This window comes from Lepeophtheirus salmonis, chromosome 3 (genome assembly GCF_016086655.4).
Source record: "Lepeophtheirus salmonis chromosome 3, UVic_Lsal_1.4, whole genome shotgun sequence".
NCBI lineage: Eukaryota > Metazoa > Arthropoda > Copepoda > Siphonostomatoida > Caligidae > Lepeophtheirus > Lepeophtheirus salmonis.
This window is the reverse complement of record NC_052133.2, coordinates 32458727-32486577: the sequence shown is the minus strand read 5'-3', so window position 1 is coordinate 32486577 and position 27851 is coordinate 32458727. Positions and strand designations below refer to the sequence as shown.

At 27.9% G+C, this 27851-nt stretch overlaps 1 protein-coding gene across 2 annotated transcripts in view; it reads right to left on the bottom strand.

The window, feature by feature from the left end:
- The window catches only part of LOC121114950 (protein turtle homolog A), a 207973-nt gene that overhangs the window by 105003 nt on the left and 75119 nt on the right, over nucleotides 1-27851 (bottom strand). For both annotated transcript variants that reach the window (XR_011779392.1, XM_040709076.2), the window contains exon 4: nucleotides 16943-17151. Coding sequence is in view for 1 of the 2 variants with exons in the window: in XM_040709076.2 (XP_040565010.2) it covers nucleotides 16943-17151 (209 nt within the window). In the remaining variant the exon portion in view is untranslated. The remainder of the gene's footprint in view (nucleotides 1-16942; nucleotides 17152-27851) is intronic.

Here is a 27851-nt window from a genome sequence, read left to right as displayed (position 1 = left end):
CATAGTTAACAGGCAAAGAATAAATATTATGATCTTGTGTTTGGTCAATGTTACAATATTGTATGAAAAATAGAGAAAAAAAGAGGGAAAAAGGGGAAAGTAGAGAATATCGAATGATTAATGCAAAATGCTAATTGATTCTGTTTGTACGTACATTAATTATATTCCTATGAGTTACATTAAATGTAGTTATTTTAACCTCTATGAGTTTATATTAAAATGTTGCATCTCCATTGAAAAAACAAAACAGAAAAAAACATTAAATCTGCCAGTTCGAATATATATCTAAAGCATATAAAAGTTATCAGCTGAAGGAAATTTAACAGTTTTTGGTATTTCTTGCCACATCTCTATATTTTTTTCTCTATGGTTCTTTCCTTTTCTTTCTATGGCCCACTAATAAATTGATTTTTCTTATAAGATCAATATAACAATTGAACTTTATCATTAAAATATTGTTTTGGTCCTATCTCAAATTGAAAACAGATTGGCAAAGATATAGAGCGCTTTTTAAGAAATTATATATTTTTAAAGTTAAAATTCATACTTTCACTTGTTATTTAATATATTTTTACACTTTCTTAAGAAATAATTATTGGAGCTATGCATCTCTGAAGAAAAAACAGTCCTTTTTAAAGTTAAACCCCTAATATCTTTAGTTTCCAAATATGTTGAAAACATTCCTGAAAAGTTTTAGGGATATTTTAACATTAGCCTTTGAAGAAAGGTATTTAGACCTATCCTAAACACTTTGTGATTGAAAAAGCTTTGAAAGTTTAAAATAGCCAAAAATACCAAAACCTCTGTAAACTTTTTATCAAGGCTCTCAGAGTGACAAAGAAAAATAAAAGCCAAACTTGAAATCAGGGACCTCTGACCCTTTTGTTGTTGAATAGTGGAAAATTTATACATTTTATGTTTCTTTATGTACAAATTAAAATCAAAAATGAGATGAAACTAATTATTCGAAAAAATTTACAGCCATGTGAGGAAGATAATGTATGATGGTAATTTCATTTAGTTGTTGTTATTGTGACCGGTAATTATGTTCACAGTAAATTAATTTTCTTCAAGTTCATGATTGGTCAATTCATTCCCGTTTTTATTAAATAACCTTTATGCCGTCATATGGTTGATATTACTAAACTAGTAAGTAGTTTTTGTATACTGGAGACTTATATATATTAATTATTCTAAAAAAATAATTTACCAGTAAGGTATTGCTTCATTACTCCTTAATATATTATACCCGTAATCATCGGAGAGGCTCAGGAGGCCCTGAAATACAATGATTTCTTCAATAATACTATTTATTAACCATATTTATGTAGTATAAACAATAGTCACTCCAATCAACTTCCCTTCTTACAAAACCGTGTACGACTATATACTCATATATTAAAAATGTATTTTGGCTGATTTTTTTTTCTGCTAATAATATGTCATTGGTGACACATTAGAGAGTCGTCAGTTGAGTAACACGTAAATAAGTATGATAAATGTATTGACACATCAAAATAAAATGATAGCTTTAATGAATAGTAGATATTAATTAAAATAGCTGGTGTCATTTATAATAATAAAGCAAAATTTATCTGGATGTTTGTATGAGTGTATGTTTGCTGTAAAGTCAATCTCGAGAATATTTTAGAACTAAATAGATACTTGATCATAGAAAATAACACGATTGAGTGCAGGGGTCATATTAAAGAAGAAAAGATAATGAAGCATATAGTTTTAGAGTTTTATAAAAGCAGAAATCTTGCAGGCGTTTAGGTCAACTCATGTTTTATACAATTCTATACTTGATAGAGTTGAAACTCATTTTTAAGAACAAAATTATGAAGCTATTGCTCATATTAAAAAAGAAAAGAAAATAGGAAGTACATTATATAAAATAATAGATATGGCTTTAGATAAGGTTTAGCAAACGAATGTATGTACACTCAGGGCTTCATATTAAAAAAAAGAGGAGAGTACATATATACTTTGTTTTAAATCCTCCACATTTTTTAGCGTACAAATTTTTGTTGTTGGGAACTTGAACAAGGTTTTTTGTTTTCTCAAGCCGTTATTTTTGTTTCATCCTTAAATAGAGAAGTATTCAGGAGATGGGAGTGACAGCACTCAAGCAATTGGTTTTTGTTCACCAACGCCTAACAACTTCGGGCAATATTGGGTACTACCTCTAATTATGAATAAATAAGACATTCAAATTGCAACTTTACAGTCCGCATACAGTTTAGGATACAGCTTGTACATAATATATTCGGACAAATATATTTTCCAAATTATATACCTATTGACTACTTTCTGTGTACTCTCACTACAACATATATCATAAATAGAAGTAAATAATGGACAACTATTCTTTATAAGCCCTCATTAAACAGTAATAAATCAAATCATCCCTTTATTAGATTTAAGTACAGTATAATTATAATGGACAAATTGATGAATAGTCACAATAAATGATCGAATAGATAGGTTCTAGAAAAGTTTCATATATTTTTTTTTTTGTAGTTGTTTCAGGTCTATATTTGAAATATTTAGGTTGAATATATTGGGATACGGTAATTAAATACGTTAGTTACATTTTTGTACCGTGGCACTTTTTTTATTTTAAATGTTTTTAAAATAAATAATAACTTTATATATTACCTATTTTCATTTGATGTATATAATGGCTATATTAGTCTAAAAGAGTTAATAAATTTTTTAATGTTAATGGTGTTTTTTTTTTACATAAATTAAGTTAACCATAGAAAGATATAATACTTTCTTTTGCAGTAATAATAAATCTATATCCCTCCTGTTCTAATACAACAAAAAGTAAATCATTGATATATTGTCGGCTAAGAAACAAAACTATTATTAGTAAAATCTTGTCAGATTAATTCTAGATTTTTAGCTCACATTAATCTACTTTTATAAATAATTCTGCATATTTTACAAATACTTTAAATAAATATTAATCAAAATAATCAAAATCTACCGTTTTAATGAGTATTTTAGTCTATCTACTGATAGACCAAAACATAATTGTACAGTTTCCCCTTGTCACATATTTTAAAAAACGGAAAATTAGTTAGGATTCCTCGACTTTTTAATTACAATATAGTAAATGTTAAATGCCATTTATAAAATAAGGTCATTCGGTATGCAAAGAAAACCGAAAATCAACACGATAATCCTGGAAAAAAAATATTCTGAAGAAGGGAAGCTTAGCTGTTAAGACGGTTCATTAAATTAGCAGCACACAGCTAGAAGATGAAGGAATCAAACAAATGCCCACCTCTGTATCAAGCAAGTAAATAGATTTTGAAAAAAATCGAAAAATTAAAAATAAATTTTCATATTTTTTTCACAAAATTTAACAGCTGTATTTACTTCAACTCTCCCTGTAAGGATTAGGGAAAATAATTTTACCTCAGTCATCCATGCATTTGCAAGATTCCCAGCCCTATATTGTCTAAAATATTGATCTTTTTTCATTGGAGTGACTACCTTCCCTAGTACTCGTTTGCTTACATTCTTTTTGGAATGCCCAAAGGGCAGGAAAAAGCGACCCCAGAAACTAGGACTGTCTGCTTTGCTTAGTTAGCAACTAAAAAATGCATAGATAGCTGCCTCACTTCTGAGTCTCCAATAAGCTTTCACTCTCTCAGGAAAATTTTCATTACATCTGCAGCAAGATGCGCAGCATTTTCCTTAAGGATCCCCCGTTACGAGGATAGAGAATGGAATTAAACTGCAGACATTGTTTGATTTTTCCCAAAATGGTCATGTAAGTTCTACTCAACCCTTAACCATTTAGTAAGAAGATACCTGATGATGAGGACAAAGACATAGTTTTTTCGTGTTTGTCTGTTTTAATTTAATAATTTTCATATTTTATGTACTCATATTTTGTAGTGGTAGACATTAGCATATTTTTATATAAGTCTGTAATAAACATAAGTTGTTAATATTAAAGATGTAGACTTTGATGTCGGGGTTAATTCATATATTAATGTTTCCTTATGATTAATTTCATCGTAATCATTCTTGATGTATTTTAATCTTTATATTGATGTATTAAATTTTAATGAAAAAAAAAAAAAAAAATAGGTAGTAATTACCCCTTTGGCGATCTTTAATTCTACTTAAAATCTCCAATAGGGACTTAGAATTATAACTTCACTACAAATAATCAGTGTTATTATTTGTGATTCGCACACTAAAGATTACTTTATATATACTTTAAGAATAATAACAACTATTAATACAATCACTATTCAGATTGTATCTACAAAAAGTAACGCACTTGTCTAAGGTAATATTTAAAAAACTCTAACTATAGATGTACGTGAGTACAGCACATTTAAACGTTACTATAGTAAATAAATATTGTAGCCGGTAATTACATCGCCATTACGCCCATTGTATTGCTTGGTTGTATAAAAGATTAACTATAAGGGAAAAGTTCCGGAATTTATTATAAATAAGCCGATTAGATAACCTGTACTAAATACTAACCAAATACATTGAATATGAAGAATATACTTTCCTCTAAAATATTAATTAATTATTAAGATTAGTCAAATAATCCATTTACTTCTATTTAATATCGGAGCATTGTTTCCCCCGATCTGACATAGCTTATTTTTTTAGGGTTCTATAAGAGAGTTAACAATTAAACTGAAAAATCGATCTTTTTTCGTCAAAATTTATTCTTAAGTTGTAATATAGGGTTTTTTTTTAGTTTTAGTTATGATATGTAACAACTGAAAACAATATTAGCTCTAAAATAAGTTCCTTTGTTTTATTTGAATTTTTATGATTAGTCTCATATTTTAGGAATTGCAATAGAGATAACATAAAAAATTATTAATCTTCCATATGTTACAATGCTTTTATAAATTAATTTTAATTTTCATACATAAAGTTATTTTACATAAAAAGATTACTCTGAATCGAAATTTAACTGTAAAAAAGTAATTTTAAAAAAAGAATCTAAAGGCTTAACCGATTATGGCTGAAAGTTTTAGTGTTCATTTTTGTGTTATATAGCATGAATATCAATATACATGTGTGTCTTAGCCAAAGGGCGAATATGCTGTTCGCATATTGTAATTTTAGTTGAAAAAGTATCATCCATCATACTCATATAGACTAAACTTTTTAAAAAGAGCTTGAAGAAACGAGCTACTTTTGAGCGTAAAACCCATTTTGCTCTTACTATTAGATATTTGAGTGATTTTAGTGGCTTCTATGCTCATTATTTTTTCAATGATGACAGGAATTGATATGAAAATTGATGAACGTTTTATTGTTTAATTATAGTTATTTTCATTCACTACATATTTGATGCATATTTTATTGTTGAGATACTTCTGTTTTCCCATTAGAATTATGAATAATTATGTTTGTAAGCCTTAATATAGTGAAAAATTTTAAACAATAATGTTCAAGTATATTTTCTCAAGTGCCTCATCACCAGAAATTTTTTAATTAATTCGTATATATTATTTGCCATTTAAATAAAAGTATCAAATAGTAGCGATACCAATTTTGCTATCGGTATTGTAAAAACAATACTCTATTGAAATTGAGAAATACACATAAAGACTTAAAACCCGTAGGTGTAAATGCAATTTTTTTTTGTATATATTTTTATGTCCTAATATGAGAAATAAAAACGCCTCATTCTGACATAACTCCAGTCAGCTAATTTTATATAATTAATCGTCTGGAAATTAATTATTTCACTGTTTATTGCATCAGAACTATGAATTTACTAAGATTTTGAAACTTTTGGACCCTTTTTCCCCTAGCATTTGGTTATTTTACCCTATAATTATAATTGAAAAAAATACATGCATTGAAGTAAATTTGTGTACAAATACATATATTATTTAATTGGGTAATAATATTTTTTCATGTTTATCCCTGGGCATGGCAGAGATTATCCTCTTATTTGAAATTTATTTTACTCCATCTATTAATCAGAAATCATCAAGGGCTACTTTTTCTTATTATATAATCCAGATTAACATTTATGTATTCCTCAATTTTCTTTTTCTTTTGACCCTATATTAAACTGGAAGGAAATTACTTTTTTTTATTTAGCCAGAGAACTTTTTCCAAACTCAATTAATTCTCCAACATGGGAAAATAGCTAAAACTACTCTTAGTTATATATTTATTTATGATATCTATGAAGCAGACATTTGTTAAAGGGATGATTTTCGAAAAAGTGATTACATGGGTCCTAACATGATTGTTGCGGGTCCTACACGATCGTTAATAGATTTATAACGGATCTTAATCACATTTTTAGTGGTTCTGATATGAGTAATTTTTTTAAATATAGTTTACGATTTGGGTGCAGTACTTACAGTATAGGATAATAAATAACCTCTGAAGGAATTGAACTGAGAAGTTAATTTATAAAAAAATTGAAAATAGTTCAAATTTTAAGCACACCCACATGGAAATTCATATCTCTACACTATGCCAGCTGAAGTCAACAGTTTAGTTATGCCACAGCCTGTTATCTCTAGCAATGTATTTCTTACTGCATGTTTGGTCCGTTAATTGATAATGTTGTTATGTAAATTGTTTGTTTTTTTCAGCTGGCCATTATTTTTCTTTTTGAATTGGTAAATGAATATTTAATTTTCTCTTCCTTAGCTGTTATCATTGTTATTTAACTTCAAAATAACTATTTTCCTATTCTAATGTATTCAATTATATTCAAGACTTGATTCAACTTTTGTATGAGCGCATAAAAGACGAAAAGTAACCTTAAAAGTTTGTTGGACTCTGAGCAGAATTGAAGATCGACTTAGGATTAATTTCTAACAATGCCCTTGTTTGTTTCCTTCTTTCCCTCCTCCCTCGTCTATGCTGATTGCAGATGATTTAAATGAAACGTCGTGACAGCTAAGCTACTTTTCTTCAAAACATTCCTCAAATTGTCAGGGTTACCATGTTGATTTTTGGTGTTTTTTTTTTTTAACATAGCCAAAATGCAAACAACTTTTATCACTATTCATACACATAGTTACATTAAAATAAATTTATTTTCTTTGTATCATAATATGGTTGAGAAAAATTTGTTCATTAAATCATTAAAAAAAAGTAAATTTTATCATCTCACATTCCTACGAAGTAGGTAGCAACCACTATTTTTTTAATACTTTAATCATACGATAATAAAGAAATTCTTATACTCCAAGTAATACATTACTTTTTTTACTTCACATTTATAATTTTTAATTTTCTTATTCCTTACTAAAAAACCTTTTTACTTTCTCCTTAATTCTTATAGTCTCTTGAGAGAAAATAAAGTGTAACAACTCACTAGGTATATACAAAGAAATATTATTAAGCAAATTATAATGGTTAAAATAATTCATCGTGCGGCATCATGCATGTGGTTGGTTAGTTAGTTACTTACCTTTTCAATTTTTTGTAATACAGAACTAAGGTATTTCCTGTCTTTCTGTAGACTTTTTTTTATGAAAAACAATATAATATCTTAGCTTATGAAAATTTATTTTTATATATACCGGGACGTCATTAAGTCTTGGAGCATAATACACGTTGAACAATTGATTACATCTAGTGGCTTTAAATGAAATTCTAGATAATTTTTTTAAATTGTAAATTGTTTTTTTACTCATTAGACGACAACATTATTTATGAATTTGAGCACCCTCAGTGTAAATCACACGCTCCACGAGATCCCGGAACGCATTGCACAAGTTGGCAATGTAGTGCTTCGAAAATGATCGCCATACTTTCACAACAGATTTATTTACGGACTCAATACTACTGTTACATTGTCTAAAGGCCTTGCATTCAATTCGCCACCAGATGCAGTGATCAAGGGAATTCATGTTGGGGCTCTGCAATGGCCAAACGTCCTTCTGCCAGTTTTTTTTTTGCCTATCCAATTTTTGCACGTTTTTCCGTAGGTGTAAGAGCCTCGTTCTGTTGTTGTTGGTGATTTAGTGAACCTAACGAAGCACTTATGTCTGCAAAATCATCAGGTAATCCTTGCTAATTAATATGTATCAAACAAGGAACCAAATTCACTTCATTTTGTGATCTTCAGACGAAACAATGCCGAGCATTATTACTGAGGGCGGATGTTTGGTGGTGGACACTTCAAGAATGTTTTGGTTGAATTCTCCAAAACATATGACCCGATCATTTTGCCTATTGTACACGGGATCTACTATAAACTTATTATCGTCCGAAAAAAACAAAATTTGGTTTCCGTGATACCGTAGGTAATAGTAAAGCTTTTTCACCGGTCAAATCGTAATTGTTGTTCTTGAGTAAGCAAGGGTCGTTAATCATTTCGGAGAGACTTCGTAGCAGTTTTTTTTTTTACAGAATGGGATACCGTGGATTGGCTCACCGACTGCTTTTTCAATAAGTCTGTCAAAGTAATTTTCGGATTTTTCAAAAAAGGTTTTTTGCCGCTTCAGACATAAATTTGATTGGTTTTCTGTTTCTATGACGATCATTGATGTCTTCACCATTGTTGATCTTAACCCTGACCCTTTAGACGTGGTTTAAACGAACCACTTTTTGCATTTTTATTCAACTTTTGTTAATATTTATCCTAAAGACTTTGTAAATAAAGCTTTCAAAAGGTAAATAATCAGCTGATCTTCTTTGTTAACACAACTTTAGTATAAAATTAACAAAAGCCTCTCAAAATGCAATGAAAGTTATATTCCAAAACTTTTGTACGGCCCAGAACCTGCTGTCATGATACTGATAGAAAAATGAATATAAAAATCAAAATCCTATGCAATACTTTTTTTGAGTTCATAATATGTAGAGTCAGCGACTGTAAATTATACAACAGTCAACTTATTGAAAATTAATATAAACAACTGAAAGGAAAATACACTACATATTTATTCATTTAAAAAAACCAGCCGTAATACTTGCAATACTTTGTAAAAATATTAATTGCAATATCTTTGTTTTGTAACTTATTTTAAAGCTTGGAGACCTGGTGACTCTTAGAAAAAACAAAACAAGTGCATTAATAATATGCATTTAAAAATAATTCAATTATCATCAATATAAATTTAATTAAGGAAACATGTTTTCTTTTCATAATGCTACAGTTTATTGAGTGCTAATATAAATTTAATTTAAAAAGTAGAGCTTTCATTTTTTATTTATTAAAATATTAAATAGAAAATGATACAAATATATGTATGTTAGTATATAAAAGTATTTACTAGAAGAAAGCACTGTTGATACCAAACATTGATATATGTTTTTTAATGTGATTATGAATGTTTTTATAGCTTTATAGCTTCAACTGTTCTTTCTATTTAGATTGTAGATTCATAGTTTCTAAAATGCAATGAATATTTTTACTTATGTTATACGAGCTAAAAGAGTAAGAAAAAGTCACAAAATTTTAACATATAAATATATATCTGTATATTAACATTCAAGTGACGTTTTGGGTGAGTATAAGTATTGGAGTATTTGTCAACTTTATTCAAATGTCGATTACGTGTATTTAGGAAAAGTTGTCATGTGATAGGAAAATATACTACGCAAAGTTCTATAATGCTATTTTAAGGTCGCACATCTCAGTCAAAGTTTGAAATTAGGTGGAAGATTGTCAAAAAATATTAATAAAACATTATTCTATATTTTTCATAAAATAATTGTGACGGACATTTCCCCAACCTGTAAAAAATAAAAGTAATTTTTGTTTGCTGAAGTCAGCCCATGGAGCAAAAAGTAAGTAACTAAAAAAATTATTTTGATTCTTCCTATTTGAAAACTTAAGAAAAAAGTACACATCATACGTGGATCATAACAATGTCCTTCATTTTGCATAAATTACTTTCCCACTTCATCCCGATTTTTTCAGTCCCTAAATCAAAATTTGAAAAAAGTGGTAAAACATACCAACATAATATATATATGTTTACAAATTTCTATTTGATGATATAGTATTTTAATTGTATGTTAATAATTTACCAATGCCAAAACAACAATACAGGACCAGCATAAAAAAAAGAGGCGAATGCGGAAAATAATCGCAAAAAATATTTCTTTCATCCTATTGAGTTACATTTTTAATTATAGAATTGTCTCTCTCTCCAGTTTATAAATACTATCTACACCCTTGTATAAAAACTAAGGATTTTCGAGAATTAAACTTTTCTTGACTTGTATAATCCATGAAGCAATAATGTTTTTATTAATTAATTAAAAGTGGGTGTGAGGTGTAAAAAAATAGTTGAAAAGGATTTTGATTCATTTTTTTATAGCAACTGCAATATGACAAATATTTTAGATGTTTTATAGCTAGAGTAATTTCTTTCTTATTTAAATATTCGTTTTGCTTGTGTAGTTTACTAGATCATTCCATGCTAATTGTTAATCACAATAAGTTAACCCATGTCCGGTCTTAAATTTTAGAGTCCTTTGGAGTCCCTTCAGAATAAATTGGTCCAGTTATTATTTAATATATACATATAAGTCCCAATAAACTTTTAATTTAAATATTCATGTTTTTCATCTGTATTCCTTTTATTTTAATTTGGTCATTTTCTAAATTATAATATTATATAGGATAACTATTTAATATAAGCATTAAGTATGAAAAAAGAAGCATAAACATTAACAGCCAACATGGAAATATTGCGTAATATTTTTTGTTAGTGAGGTAATATTATGTAATCTCCTAATAATACTTAATGAAAGTTTAATCGATTATCATTTAGAAAACGAATAAGGAGCAAGAGAAGACGAGTTTAATGCTGACAAAATATCCATCTACGTTCCTTATGGGTTAAATAAACCATTGTAATAGATTTATAGCATAATTTACTAAAATATCTATTTAAATAATATGATATTTATTTTCGTAAAAATATGAATATATTTTATTTTTCCTTTAATCCATAAAATCATCATTTGATTAATCATTTGTCATCTCACAAAACTTTGTGCCCATAAAGTTTAATAAAATCAAACTTTTCCTTAAAATATAATAAATTATTATTTATTGTAGTAAATATGAAAAATTAATGAAATGAGGTGAACTTAATTATGTTAATTAAAGTTCATCTAATATATATACCCATAGCAATAGTAATTTAGAATGGTAATCAATCATTGTTTTATCCTGTTCTACAAACACCGCATTTATAAGAAAATAATTGGATGGGTAGAGTTGTAATAAATATGATCTGTCAGTATGCAATGAAAATATAGCAAAAATTAGAGTGTTAGCTCTAACCATTTGAAGATTGTTGTAGAAGATAGCAGCTTAGCTTTTATGACGTTTCGTTAGATTAGCTACAATCAGCTATGTGAACTAGGAAATATAAAACAAATCCCTACTCCGTATTTGCAAGAACACAGGCGGTATTACTCTGATGTTAATTTTCAAGTCTACTCCGAGTCCGACCTTGGAAAATTATAACTCCCAACAAATCATGCATCTTGCTCTCTGTCATTTATGAGCATACATACTTTAGATTAAGATGTTAACTTCCCACAAATGAAATAATAAGGATAATAGATTTTCTCAATATGAAACCCTTTTTTCGTTTCAATTAGTGCTAGATAGATCTAATAACCACTCCATATTAATTTTGTCAGTCTTAACACCGATCATTATTGGTCTTCTATAGTAACAAGTTAGCGATTGAAGTTTTATCATAATCTGTTTCAAAGTTCTTGAAAAACAAGATTTTGCCAAGACCTGTAAACTACTAATAAGTTATGTTTATCTCATGTCTTGTTTACGATCGGCTTTATTCTTCACATTTTTTTTTTTTTTACATTATACAGTAATAATGTCAGTATGTATGTGTATATGAGGATAAAATAAAAAGTATATGTAAATGAGGAAGAGAAGATAAAGAAGAAAAGGTGAAATATATCATATTTAGTAGGTTAATAGAAATACGAGGCCATCTAGAATTTTCAATCTGATGTATTGTACCGAATTCTGGGAAAGATAGGCAGCTTTTGACAAAACACATAACCACTCATAGTCTATGACGTCACTATTGCTATAATTTTCAATTTCATATATAGTACCCACTGTTTGGAAAGCAAAACAGATTTTGACAAAACACGCAACCACTCATCTACTATGACGTCAATATCAAAAGCGTGCTGGAAGTGAAACATCAGTCGTACACGCGTTATGGTATAAGCTTGTATTTCTATTAATCTTGATTTGATATACAGCCATGGGGGTTGTGCGTCTTCCCCTTTTTTTTAGTGACCGGCTGGCCTCTGATTTTTTCCTATCATTTTCTTCCTTAACGTTTATTTCGTAAAAATTTGTAAATGAATATAAACTATTAGTTTAGTAATATAATTAAATGACTTAACTTAATAATTGGAAATTATATTTGTATAAAATAGTAGAATTATATTTGTCAAGTATTTATGAAATAAATATAATTATAATAATATTAAAAAAATATCTAACAAAGAGACAATATACTGAAGTTCAAAGTAGGCGGTATTTGGCTATAATGTAAAATATATCTTTCTTTCTTTTTCATTTTTTTATTCAATACCACCTTAAATAGCTAGAGCCGAAGGACTTAATTATCAGTCTTAAGGACAACCCAACGATCAAAGAGATAGGAATTATTTGAATCAAGACTGAAAACAGGAGTTACAGAATTATTACTTGTAAAAGGTTATATTTGTTTCAACTTAGGTGATGGGTATATATACCTAAGCTCAAATTACATATAATAGTATCCCTACTCCCGATTGAAATCATAATTGGATTATGTAAATAGCTCAATTGACCAAAATTGCACATCCAAAAAAAGAAAATCGCATTTTAACTAAGATCACAGAAGTTCATGTGAAAACAAACCTAATTGGAAACAAAAAAATTGAAACAGATAAGTATACATACAACCAATGATTAAAATGAGATTGCCAATTTAATTTTTCTTAAACTATTGGCATATCAATATAAAAACAGACTGAGATGAAAAGAAGAAATTAAGGAAAAAACGAATATTTATTTTTCTAATGATTTTTACAACACAAGAAATGATAAAATAATTTTTATGGGAAAATGTGCACTCTTATATCGGCAAATTATATTTATTCAGGTTTTTTTATAAAATAAGTAAGGACCTGAGGTTTTTGATGATGCTTCTCATGTAAAGTTTTATGTAATAAAAGTATTTATTTCGAAATACCGGAGCTACCTTGAAAACTAACGAAGCTGTTGATGAAAATTTCCCATTAACAACTATATATAACTATAGAATAGATAGTTAATTTTGAATTTAAGTTTAAAATATAATCATAATTAGTTACAATATCTCATAACTAATGGAGGAAAAACTAAAAAAATATAATTTAAAGGGTAGAATACGATCGATCCCTTCAACATTTTTGTAGATTTTCACGAAAAAAATTACAACCTCCTTTGATGTTGATATGCCACAATGTAAAGTTCATAACCTAACATTAATAAACAAATACTATTAAGAGTATTATTTCCTAATTTCCAACTCTCCAAATTGATTGACTATTTCATAGTAGATATATTCCTATAAAGCAATAACATAATAAATCAAAAAAAAAAAAAGCCTCTACTCATACCTGATGTATCTTTGATTGCCTTCAAATTATTCCTTTATATCTTTTACGATAACTAATTAATTTGGAACTTTTTTTTAGTTATTTAATATTTATTTTATAATTTAAATTTTATTCCCATACAGAATGAATACATAGAGGTAAAAAGATGAGCAAATGATTCATATTTGTTTTACATTACCAAAATTAGAACTATATTGAGTATATTTATACTATTTCAGTATTGTTGATGTTGGGCGGTTTGGGAGCCTTAACAACCAATTTTTAAAACTATAGAAACCCCTTTTTGATTCATATTGTAGAAAATAGTGACTTATTAGATGTCAAAATGGGACAACCAGATAAAATGATTTAATCCTTTACCTGAATCAAAAATTTAACCCCTCCAATTTCTTGTTTAAAAAAATATATATATGACCCCTAAATGTATTCAAAAAATGATATTACATCGCTTTACAACCTTTTTCCCCTATTGTAAACAATAAACTATTACAATTTACAGAATTATATATTTTTTTTACTTATCCTACTTTTTTCATCCCTAATCGATCAAACAAAAAAAAAAAAATCAACAAATCTAGCCATTTTTAGGGATTTGAGTACAAATTACATCTATTATATTCAAATATCCCTGTATATCATTGGCATCAAGTATTTTTCGATGCTAGTGTATTCTATTTTTTTCCTTACACACTTTAATGGAGTTTAATCAAGATTTAGTTGAAATTTGTCCATTTTATGCAGCAAAAATATCAACTTAGAGACCCCAAGATGACGTCTTCCTAAATTATGATGCAACTTATCAGTGATAATGTCCTATTGATATCATGAGTATACATATAAAGTAAAAAAATCAAATTATTTCTTTTGTCTCATGTTGAAATTATACTACATCTTTATATCAAGAGATAAAGAAAAAAGAGTAATATCTTCTCATACGAGTTTACTTCCTTCCTAGATCGAGCTGTCTTACTTAAAAAAAAACTCGTAAGTTCAGGTAATTTACATATCCTAATAGAAATAACTTTAGAAAGTTAATATTGAAGCGGCTCTGGTGTCACGTTGCCAACTCTTTACCAGCTTTTTGTCTCAATAAAAACTCCTATCTCAAAGTATTAATGTGAAATATAAATTTATAACCTTTTTCATTGCTGATCTTCATAGCAGCAGACTCAAGATTTTAAAACTACCAAGGGAAATCATCTTGTCGTCTCAAGGTATATTCCTAAAATGAACTGTGAGTGTCTCTTTAAGCAAATATAAATACATCTGTAAAATAATATACCATCGGTTGAAAAATCAGCAGAATTGCTGACTAATTTGAACATATGCATTAGACATTTAATTTCTAAATAGATTTAGATGTATCTATATATATTATAAAACAACATAATATTTTTGACAAATTAATTGTTATATAAGATGTTATTCATGTTTAATTTAAGTTTTAACCTTTCCTTATAACCAGAATGGAAAAAAAAAACCCCAATATCAGTTGGAAGTTAGTCAATTCTTCCCAACTATTGGTTTATTATTCAATATTAATAGGGAATTGTTGACAATAAACCTATCAAATACAAGATACATTTAATATCAACAGGCACGCAAAGCCCATTTCTCATAAATTTTGAAATATTTTAGTTGTATAAATAGTTGAGTAATCAATCAATATTATTTACAAATAACAATATGTGTGTTAAATATTCTCTATTAGAACCACTACTAAAAACAAAAGCTATAAATATAGAAAATAAAAAAGTTTGGGATTATTTCAATGAATACACTTTTGATACAATTTTGAGGGTATGTGAGCCTTTTATAAAGTAATATTCCAGTAACCGGATCTACATGCCAAGAAGGGCCACTCTGAATTCTAATTTACTCAATTAAAAGGAAACACATTTGAATAGCACAAGAATAAAAGTGTTTTAAATCATTTCTCCGCATGTAATTGTTCGTTATAGATTTTCTCCTATAGGAGAATTTGCCACATATTGACTACCTTTTAATTTTTTTATACTATTGATTCTTTATTTTCTCACTATTTTCTTCTTTTTCGGTTCCATAGCTGCGAAAGCAGGGAATATGGAAGGCATCAAAATTGCCGATGGCAAAAATGTTTGCAGAAAAGTGACTGATCACGGACGTTTATGTTTCATACAAGAGTTGTGTAAAAATGTTATGTCTAGAAAGGAATTTTTGACATAATTCAATAATAATATATTCACTCTTCGTATGTATATATAAAATAACTAGAGGAAAGAGAGGTCATTCAGCAAAAGAAGGACAGGGGATTCCTTCTCATTCCTGATTGGCTTGAAATGATCAGCTGTCATATATTTATACATGAAATGTATTGGAAGTTTTCTGTTTTGTGCGCATAACACTAATTTAATCATTTAGTATAATAAATTTATAATTGCAAATTATTTTTCTTAATGTTCATGTGTAGTGCAGGGCATTAGAAAAATCAATTAGCACCATATAAAAGGTCAATAAGCTTTTCGTCCATTAAAATGTAAAGCTTTCCGAAAAACATGAATAGAAAGAAGTTGTGGATCAATTCCATCAACATGCGAATGGAATTCTGGCCAAATTTATTATTAATCTCATGTAATAATAATTAATCATTTATTTAAATGAACTAATAATGTAATTAAAGTTTAGTCTTTAAAATTGTGATTTTATAGAATTAACTTAACTGAAGTATTTAAAGAATAAATTATGAATATTCTGTTTGAACTAAAAATGTATTCTTAAATATTAACTTTAAAAGTGAAGTCAAAAATCAATCTAATAAAACAAAATAGCATCAACTATTTTATAAAATAATAACAATTTGAAGCCATGAACTGTTAAAAAACAATATATATCGGTTGGTGCAATAAGTATTTATAAGTATATAAACATTTTTTTTTCAATCATTTTTGTTGTTGTTGATTTTTTTGTCTGTCTTCTCTTGCCTTTGAGTTCTTAAGGTATATGTTTGTATGCTAAGGGCAAACAGTGCATTTTTTTACATATAATAGTATGTAAGATGTATAAATCAAAAATCTATAAAACCTTTTAATAGCTCGGTACATAATATCCAAACTCAATAACTATAAAATATATAATTATTTCTCCTACAAAATAGTTATAGGAGTAATATATACTACAGTTATGAACAGTTGTAGCATTAAGGTACCTTATTTTTTTACATTCAAACACTACCTCTACATAATTTATCAAACATGTTATAAAGTGTATATAGAAATATACATTAAAACCGTTTCTCATTTTTTTGCAACATATTTTTAAGGGTACTTACCTATAACCGTCAAATTAATTAAAGAGTTCCTTGTAGGTGCAGATTTAAAATCAACTCTACATCGATATGAATGAGTTTCTTCTCTACGAACATCCTCTATTTTCAAAAGCGCTGGATGTGTATCAATATCAAAGTATGCTCGAGCACCAAAACCCCGATCATCACTCCATCGTCTTCCTGTTAACTTTGAGCTTGATCTTGAATCATAGCTATAAATTTGTAAAAGAATAAAATGTGAATATTTCTTCTATTAAATTCAAGTTGATAAATAGTAGTGTTGAGACTCTATCCAAACCAAAATTTAAAACATAGACTGAAATTTAATTGGTTCAAGAAAAAAGTCACGCATTTAACATATTTTTCGTTCCTAAAAAAGTCATTTTTTCGCCAAATTTCTTCACTAAAAAAATGAACTTTGGCCGAATTAATTAAAATTTGCAAAGTCATAGACTGGTGTAGGTTTTACAGACCAAAGCCCAACATTCAAACATAACATATTTTACTGATCTCATAGATGGTATAATAAGTCGAAGAAAATTAGTTGTTTCTTTATTATGCATATAGTTGAACCTGGTTCAGATCTCAACACTTAAATCGGATATTCGTTTAATGTGGGCATTTATTAAAGTTCTGAATTAGTTATAAAAGACCCGGCTTAAGCGATTTTTTGTGTTTAGTAATTAAAAAGAAAATGAACAAACTTTGGGGAAAAATTGAACTTAGAAATGAAAAAAAAACCAACTTAATTTATATATATATATACAGTAGAAGGTTTTCTATTCTAAAAATAGGTTTATCTCTTTAACAAGATGGTTAATTTTAGAATGTTGACGTCAGGTCTAAAAAGTCTTAGAAAAACATTTCTTTAATAAAAATAATAACTAAATCAGTTAATTAAATAATGACCTAATAAAAACAAGTAAAAAAGTTTATTTCCTTTATAAAGTATATTTAAATATAATAAATTTAAAAAAATCGTGAAACATGAAAATGTTTACCTCTAACTTACCCAGGCTATGGCCATATGACTAAAATAATCAATTAAACAAAATAAAAATATAATTGCAAAGTAATTATACAAACATGGCTAACAATAATTTATAATGTGTGAAACAACCATAATTTTGTATTTAACGAATGCGTTTGAATTATGAGTTTCTTCAAAATGAGTAACTACTTATTTTAACGTGTACAATGTACATATGTAACGGGTGTTCAAGAATAAAGTTCCATTAATATGAACCTCATTAAATTTATAGTATTGTATGTAGAGATTTCGTTACCCGAGTCAGAAATTTTGCAAAATCAGGATGAGTACTGAATCAAAACTGCAAATGAGGTGCAATTTTTTTTTAAATGTTACCTTAAATGGTCAGATGGAATTGCACTGATTAAGCACATATAAGAAAACATTTTAGTATTAAAATTTCTCTATATTACCAAGGAATTGTCTTTGAAATTCATAAACATAATGTATATTTCCTTCTCTAAGAACGACCTGTGCGCGAACCTATGCACATTTTGGGTTTCAATTCAATTTGACCATTTTTTAACTTAAAATTTTGTAGCCCCCTCTTCATCTCCTCTTAATTCTCTTTCTTTACCATGTAAGTAATGATTCTCAATCTCATCATTACTGCAGAGCTCCTATACGTATTTTTTGGGTATAGTCTTTTTTAATGACTTCTTTTAAAAATAAATAAATTCATTAATGACCTTTAAAATAGACATGTTTTTTGACAACCTTGATAACCTTGTGGAGCCCAAGTAGGTTTTAGCTGAGGGGGAGGCCAATGTAGGTTCTAGTCTCATTAATTAATCCTTGATGACAGACAGCATGGGGGCAAAATATTCCGGAAGGAGTTGTGCGCACTGAAGAGAATTTTCATCCTTTCAGGACCATAAGGCCCCTGATGATATTTTTCATGTAATTTTTTCTCAATGGGAGATACAAAACATTTTTTTATGGGTAGAAATTGCATATCTAGGTTTTGCGGTATTTTTGGGGAAACCAGTGAAAAAGTATTTTTCATTCTTATAATTATTTCCTAAAATTAAAAAAAAATTTTTACTTATAATAAAAATAAATAAATTTTCTATTATACTAATAAATAAATAACAATTCTTTTTGAGTATGATAATCTTCACAACAATTTCTTGACTATTTTCCAGAAGCAATACATAAGAATTCATATATTACATTGAATATGAGTTTTATTATTTTTGTTGCAATTTCTATATTTCCCTCTTATTGATATAATTGTTGGTAGGTTCAGTGGAATAGATTGAGGAATTATTTCTGGGCGTGATGCATAAATAGTTTCTTTACATTGTATTTGACTACTATATTTACCTATAAGTGATCTTGCTAAAATAATTTTAAAATCCAATAATTTCATTTCCTTTCGGAACATTTTTTTTCCACAAATATCCAATAATAAGAAACCCCCCGATGATTTTCGATCCAATCTAGAGGTATCAGTCTTTTGATCCAGAATATCAACACTTCCCATATTATAGTTGTATTTTTTTTTGTATAATGGATGGACAGGGGACGACTATTTTAGAATGTTTCCCTAATATTCTTCTTAGAACCGATGGAAATTGATTGTAGTGTTCCAAACTCGTGCCAATTGAAGCTACTCCACAACTGTTGAACCATTTGACTGCTACTATATTATTTGCATATTTTAGCTCCATCTCCCCTCTACTTATAACTTTATCTTTCTTCATAGTTTGTATTTCTTCCTATCTTATCTTACAGTTCCGATACTCTATGATTCATTTTTGTGTAATTTATTAACAAATTGGGAAAAAATGGAGAAATTATCGTAATATAGACTATAATATAAATTCTTGATCTTTTCAAATACTCCAAAACAACACTTCCTTCCAGACCATATGCATTATTTTCTTTTTTTGCCAAGCTATAAATTAAGCAAGTAAAGATATCCCGGTTTGCTGCAGCACTTTAAATACCTTCTTTATGGGATTATTATTCATATATTGCTTGCAAGACATTTTCCCTTTGAACTTAGTCATATGTACGTCAATTGACTGTTCTTTAGAATTGACCATGGAAGATTGAAATGCTTCATATGAATGGTCAATAATTCTTCTTATTTTCTCAGCTTTGTCCAATTTATTTGCTTTTAAGTTATTTGAGAAGTGAAGGTTTTGAAGAAGGGACATATATTGAGTTCTGGTAATTGCAGTTTTGATACCCTCAGATGATTTAAAATTATCAACACTCCAATAAGATTTCAAATTAGGAGCTTCATCACTGATATCATGAGATTAATTCCTAGAAACGCACGGATTTCTTTAACATTTGTTACAAACTCTCTATCATTATAACGTAATTAACAAATATTGTTATCTCTAATGTATATTACCCTTCAAGACAATAGGGACACCCACGTCCCTTCGTTTAAAAAAAACAACAACAAAGTATTAACTTGAAATTTTCACAGTAGATTAAATAGACATCATACAAAATAAAAAAATATAATATAACCTCTAAATTAGCAAAAACTGTGTAATTATAAATAATTTAACTTGATTGTACAAATTGTGAAAACTTACTAAAACTAAAATCAGTTTAAGTAAGATATTTATTTTAAAAAGATAAATGTGACAACAAAATAGAAGAAGGAACAGATATAAATGGTCATTTTAAAGTAAAAAAAAGAACATTTAAAAAAAAAAGTTATAGCCAACTAAATTGGTGGGGTGTCCATGTCCTTATTATGCTGAAAGGGTTCAGGAATGTGGAGACAAGGCGGTTGAAATGATAATAAAAAAAAAAAAAACTGTAAAAATCCTTTCCCTGACAAAAGTTGAATATAGCCCAGTAGGCAATTTAAAAAAAAACGATAATTTTTTTACTGTGCATATTAGTAACAAATGAGAGATATTTTGTTGAAACAGTGTTATTATATATATTATAAAACAAGATTAAACCTGTGAAAAAATATAACTGCATATCTTTTTTTACAAACCATAATTGAAGAATCTTTTTTTTCCCGGGACTCGAACTCAGAATCACCCAGTATATATGCATAAAATGCACATTACATAAAAATATAGCTTGATTATTTTAATACATTTCAAATTTATCGTACTCTATAGAGCAAGCACACTTTTTTTACTTATTCACAGATGTATTTTATTTATTTTTTAATTTATGAAGTTCAAGTTTTGTAGAATTGTCATAACATTAATCTAGCTTTGCTCTTTATACATATATTTTTGAACTTTTTATTGTATATCAGAACTGTTGTTTTCTTGTATGTATTTAGCGTACATATTTATGCTTAAAAAGTCGTAAAATGTTTTTCAAGGAACAACATTGTAATTTAAGGCATGAAATTTATATATACATAAGTGTTTCTTTCCTAAGATTCCAGTATCTTGTTTTTCCGGGATTTCTCTGAGTTTTAGACCTGCAGAAAATGCCACATTAAATTATATGTAATCCAACAAAAAATGTCTTGTTTATCACTTATTATTTAATTATTTTAAGGGTCGGATCAGGTTACAGAATTAAAAAAAGTGGGATTGGCGTATTCTTAAAAACTACCCGTGCACTATTAGCAATAATGACAAAAATAAAGAACATTATGATTGAGAATGTAGATGTAGTAAAAAGTAATCTTTTTTTTACCAATAGATGGTTGTATCTCACGTTGTATAAGTGTGATTGATTTAAACTAGATGGTTTTAAAAAGATAAGACTTCATACTAAAAAACTTCTCTGAGAATTTTGTGATTGTTTGACTCAGTATTGTTTGAGCGCATGCCAAAGATGGACACAAAAAAGAAAAAGAAAATACGGCATATTTTACATTTTTTTCTTTGACAAAGACAAAAACTCAAGCCAGGAGGCTGAAGAAACGGAATAGGGTTTATGGTTCTAATACTCTTACAGCCAATCATGCACAATTTTGTTCTCGTCATTTCAGTTTTGGTGATTTTTATGTCAAAGATGCACATCGCATTGGAAGGCCAATTGTTGAAAATGCGGATGAAATAGTAAAAATCGTCTAGCCCGACCACTATGTAAGAACGGTATTAATTGACAAGCAGATAAAAATTTATGAAATTTTTATTTTTTAATCGATAGAAATAATAGATTTCTTTTTATTAGATCCTATATTATGAGTAGGAGCTTAAATTATAAAAATATATATTTAAATTTAATAGTATTTTGTATGTACTAAATGGGATACCTTATCTTAAACATTCATTTCCCGGGATCCGACACAAAATAAAATTCCCCGGAAATAAAAAAAACATAATATTTGACTCTAACATGGAAACTTAAGGATTTTACATAAATACATACACACGAATATACTAAAGTATCCAAAAAGCCTTAAGCTTCACAAGGGCTGTTAATATGTTAGTGTATGACGTTATTTTTTATTTGAATGATTATTCTAAACTACCTATTTCATAACAGGAAATCTAGAGTAAGAAAATCACTTTTTGTTAAAATACATAGAGCTCCAAATCAGAGGGCCTTTGAAAATATATAGCTGAAAAGTAACAAGATAACCCTGATAACTTATAGAATAATTGAATGAGAAGCAGCTCAGCTGTCATACCAATTTATTAGACTAGCTTTCATCAGCTATGATAGAGCTGATAATTAAATAAACGCTAATTCCACTATGTATCTAACAAGGACATAGAAAAAAATCTCTCAAATATTGATTTTCAATTCTTCTGTTAATATCCATTTAGGAATAGTTCTTAAAGAAAACTATTAAAATATAACTTATTCTTCAAAATGCAGCATTTTGTTAAAAAAAACTATTTCAAAATAATAAACAATCTTTCAAAAGTTATTTTAGAATTTTCCATTAAACTGATATTCCCCTTGTTTTCAATAGTAAAAAATCCTGTAGCTCACCAATGCATGTTTAACCTTTGTATTACTCAAAAACAAACAAACGATGCAAAATAGCTGATTATTGTCTGTATAAGTTGCATAAATAGGTAAAATATATTAGATAATTGAACTCGAAATTAAAAACTAATAGTTTCATGTGTATCAGAGTAGTTTGTACTTTGCTAAACAATTTCGATTTTTTTATGCTAAACAGCATTTAATTTTTTTTCTCGATATTTTTGTAAAAATATTGTATTTACTTGATATTATGTCGATATCCGACGTTATTTTATAGTTCATAATGTATTCATACACTTTTCCAATAAATAAAACTATATTTACTATTTACTTAGCAAAAAGTAAACATTTCTTCAGAAATTGAAATATTTTTTATATTAAATTTCATATATTGTACTGATATAATTATTTCTCTGTTTTTTTTAATAATATTATTGTATTCATTATGTTTTTATCTTGCCTTCTTCAAGTCAACATCAACTTTAATCATTAAAACTCCTCAACTCAATCTTTTAAACATAACTTTTTTGTGAATAGCACTTTAATCAATACTTAACCCTAGCATCTCCATCTACAAAATGACTCCTTTATGTGTTATATAATCTTTCATCGGTGAGGCTACCCTCAGCAAGCGTGCATGAAATCATTTATGTTGGAAAATTAGATTTCCTTTTTATTTGTCAATCCTAAATCAATGAATTTTTCCATGTATTTTGGAATTCCCCTGGCTAAGCATTTACCACACCATACTTTGCAAAACTTAATTACTGATCAGGTTTGCCTTCAACTCAACTGGGTTAGAGATCCGCTCGAAGCTTAGATGTTGTGACAGTTTATTAGATCAGCTGCAAGTAGCTATCAGATGAAGGAAATCCACACTCAAGCTTGTGGTATCCAGCAAGGACATGGGTTTTTAAATCTTAATTCTATCCATGTTCAAAAAGGGCTTACACTTTTAGCTACTCAACCAATCATCAGTGTTTCACTGAGTACATGCACTAGTTACTTCTTTATGTTAGGCTGTTCTCACTTCAAGAATCAAAGAAGAATGATTAGGCATATAAACCGTCAGCCTTTTTTAAAGAAAACCAAAGTTTTCTTTAAGGATGTAAAAGTTCTTGTTGGACTCAGAGAAAAATTGAGGATCGACAATGGATGAATTCCTGCCTATGTCCCTTCTTGATATAGAGTGGGAATTTGGTCTGTTTCCCTGCTCTCGTAACTACACGTAGGAAATCTAATATATGTAATAACAACTAATCTTCTCTTCTCTCAAGCCTTTTACAAATTATCAAAGTCCTAGGTTATATTTCAGTTTCCTTTCAGTTTTTATACCAAAAATCCTTCAATTTACAACCTTTATAATAGTAATAATAGGGTTAGAAAAGTTAAACAGTGCTCTGGTTGCAACTACAAAAACCTTGCACGTGCCTCAGATCATATTTTTTTTACAATTCTAGTTATTTTTTTATCTCCTCTTGACCACATCTCATTTTTTAACAAGCTAAACTATGGTGCAATATCAAAAGATAACTTGATTCTATTAAATTTGCCTCATATTTACATAATAAAGAAAAGGAGACATTATCTCGCTAACTTTTTGCGCACAGTTTAAATTAAAGTGTATATACACTCTACATATATCTGTACATTTAACAAAGTTTCCCCTTTTTTTAAATAAAAAAGTTTTCTTTTCAAACTAGATTTTTATTTATTAGAAATACACTTATCTACCTACGTTCCTCCGCATGTACACACATACAATATTCTTTTTTAAAATCCCTAGAATCTTAAAATAAACTTACGCAAAATGAGTAGAAATAGACCTATCCCCTATGTATCAGTACATATTAATAGAGTTCGAAATTATAAGCATTTTCGATCGTGCAAGTTTTGGTGTTGTTGGCAACCTGAACAGTGTTTTATATTTTTAAAGTTATTCTCCTTATTATTTCATTATTGAAGAGAGATCACCTAAGTATTAAATGACACAACGATTATTCAATTATAATATGTATAATTCACAGAAAATTTGCTTATTCATAGCATACTTATTAATTATATTTTTGATCAAGTTACGTAATTAAAAAAAAGCTAGACCAGTAGCAAGCTCAAAAAAATAAACAATCTTTGCTCTATCTGTGATAGTGATAAAAATCAAAACACATATGAATGGAAAACTTACGGGTAGGAATAATTTAAAATTTATTGTTTGTTCTTAATATTCAAAAAGAAATACTAAAATTATGCAGTAATATTATGTACGATCAGCATTCTGATATTTTCTAGGATCCTCTAATTAAATACTTTTTTGTCGGGATACTACTTAAAGACAACTTCCAGGGAAATGAAAAACCCTAGCTCGTGCCTATTTTATAAAATAAGATGATAGCGGAATCTTATTTTCTTAAAGATTACTTCTTTTTTTCTCCGATGAACTCATCCATACTGGGTATGTAATTCAACTTATAAATTTACTTAAAAAGTAAAAATAATTCTTTTCTAAAATATATAGAAAGAGTAGATAGGTAAAATAAAATGACAGTCCTAAAAAATTTTAAAGTAGAAATCGGTCTGTGGCACTAAAAATGTAAAGGATAGAACAAAATTATTTTGTGGCGATACCAATATTTTCTTATAGATACCGGAATTTGTATCCCTATTTCGATGCTCTTTCAGCTAAAAATATGAAATAAAAAACGCCATTTACGACCTACCCCTCTTAATTTTTGTTTGTAAAGGGCAATTTGATTAACGGCAGGGTTTAATTAAGAAATTTATGGGTAACATCATTGATACACCATTTTTTGTATGATGCAATGCCACTCGGCTTAACTAACATGTATGGACTCAAGATAAAAATCAATGTGAGTAAGAGGTAGTACTAGATCCTGGAGAATCATCGAGCCTAAAGAACGACTAATAATTATGAGTGGGTTGCGAAGGTAGGAAACTTTCTGTTTGATTATTTCTACTACTCTAGTTGAATGCCATGTATTGCCTTGGATCATATATATTTTTTTAAATATGAGCTAATTTGACAATAAATTTTTAATGATCCACATTAATTAATTCCTTAACGGTAATCATTATCAATTATCTAGTACATTGAAAAACGATTCAAGGTTGAAAATTATATCTATATATATTTATAAATAAAGTAAATGCGAGAATTATGCAAGGAAATATAATAAAAAAACTCTAACCAAAAACACGGTAGGTTTTGGTTAGTTAATTAACCTTTCCCCATGATCAGCAACATATATATACAGTGTATACAATTCAGTTTTTCAGTTTTGATTATTTCTTAGTTAACATTAGAAATAATAGGACTCAAAATGTGTAAAACATTAACCCCGAAACTAAATAACTCTTTACCATTGTGTTTGATCCGTTTTGTAATGAGGATCAAAATTTTAACATCAATACTTTTACATCATTTTTCTAATTTTGATTTGCTATAATATATAAAAGAGGAGATTTTAAGGAGACTTTAGAATCAATAATTTTACTTTCCTCAAGATGTTCTTCCAAATACCATAATGCCGTCAAAATATTATAGAATTCCACTTTGTACATCGAATTTTTAATTGTCTATTAGTTAAATTATTATCATAATAATCATAATATTAAACAATTATTTATAAATCATAATTGCTTATAAGATGAACACTTTTTTAACAATTACTCTAACCTAATAGAAGTAATGGCTATCAAGGATATATAGAGATTTGTACATTTCATTAAATAATAAATTACCGTAAATTGTAAAAGAAAATATTTATACAATATAATATGTTCGAACAAGCTGGATTTATTTATCATTTATAATGTGTAATATGATATATTAAGAAATGTTGTATATATGTTAGGGTGAGGCTAGAGCAACAAAAAAAAAATCTTAAATTTAGACGGATAAAGCTTAATCTGATTCTGGTATTGTTAATGAACCTAATAATCATACTATATGTTCAATTTAATTGGAATTTGTTTGCATTTGTCTGTAGCCCAGAGCCAGTAAATTTCTTTTAGAAAAATGACGTTATCCTATAAAATTCATTTTTTTAAGAAGTCTAATAACTTTTTTATCGATATATATTTTAGATAAAAATACAGTAATTATAATTTATTTTTGAAAAAATACTATTCTTACCGAAAAATAGATGAGAGCTTCAAAAAAGTATATATGATTGGCTTTACACAATTAAGACATACTAAAATTATTTTTTTTTTTTTTTTATATCTTGAATAGATATTTGATAAATAAAAACTATTACACACATTCAAACACCCAAAAAGTGATTGTTATAGTTTTTGTCACTTTTTACATATTTCATAGGATCTGTAGTTAAGTAAACATATATATATATATACATACAAAAATCAATAAACTTACTCAGATGGATTCATAAGGACAATACACAGTACCATAAAAAAAAGGTTAAGCCTGTTTGGACAAAGTTGAAGAATCAGACTCACCCTAATGTATTTTTTATGTTAATTCATATATTTAGCTATTTTACTGGTTCTACGTATAAAATACATATAAGGTAATTAATTAAGAGAAATCTTATTATCCAGATAAATATGTTTTTATTGTTTCAACAACAATTGTAAAGATTTATTTTTTTCTACATACACACAGGATGGTTTGGAATTAGAGTACCATCAAAAAATTAAATTACTTACACACATCGCTTGGTTTAGAATATGTAATAAAATTTTTTTACAGGCTTAGTATTGTCATAAAATTGTAGCTAGTACATACTGCGACTTTTACAATTTTTGTGTTTCATCCCCCCCCCTTCCCCCTCGACCATAATTTATATTGCAAAGCCAAGTGGCGAAAAGGGGGGCAAAAAGTTTTTCGCAAATTTCAAAAAATTGGCTTATGGTCATTCTTGCAATTCATTTGCAGTGTGATTTTGGGAACGAAATCTCTACATGTAATAATATTAATTTAATTAAGTTTAAATTAATTTAATCGTACAATTC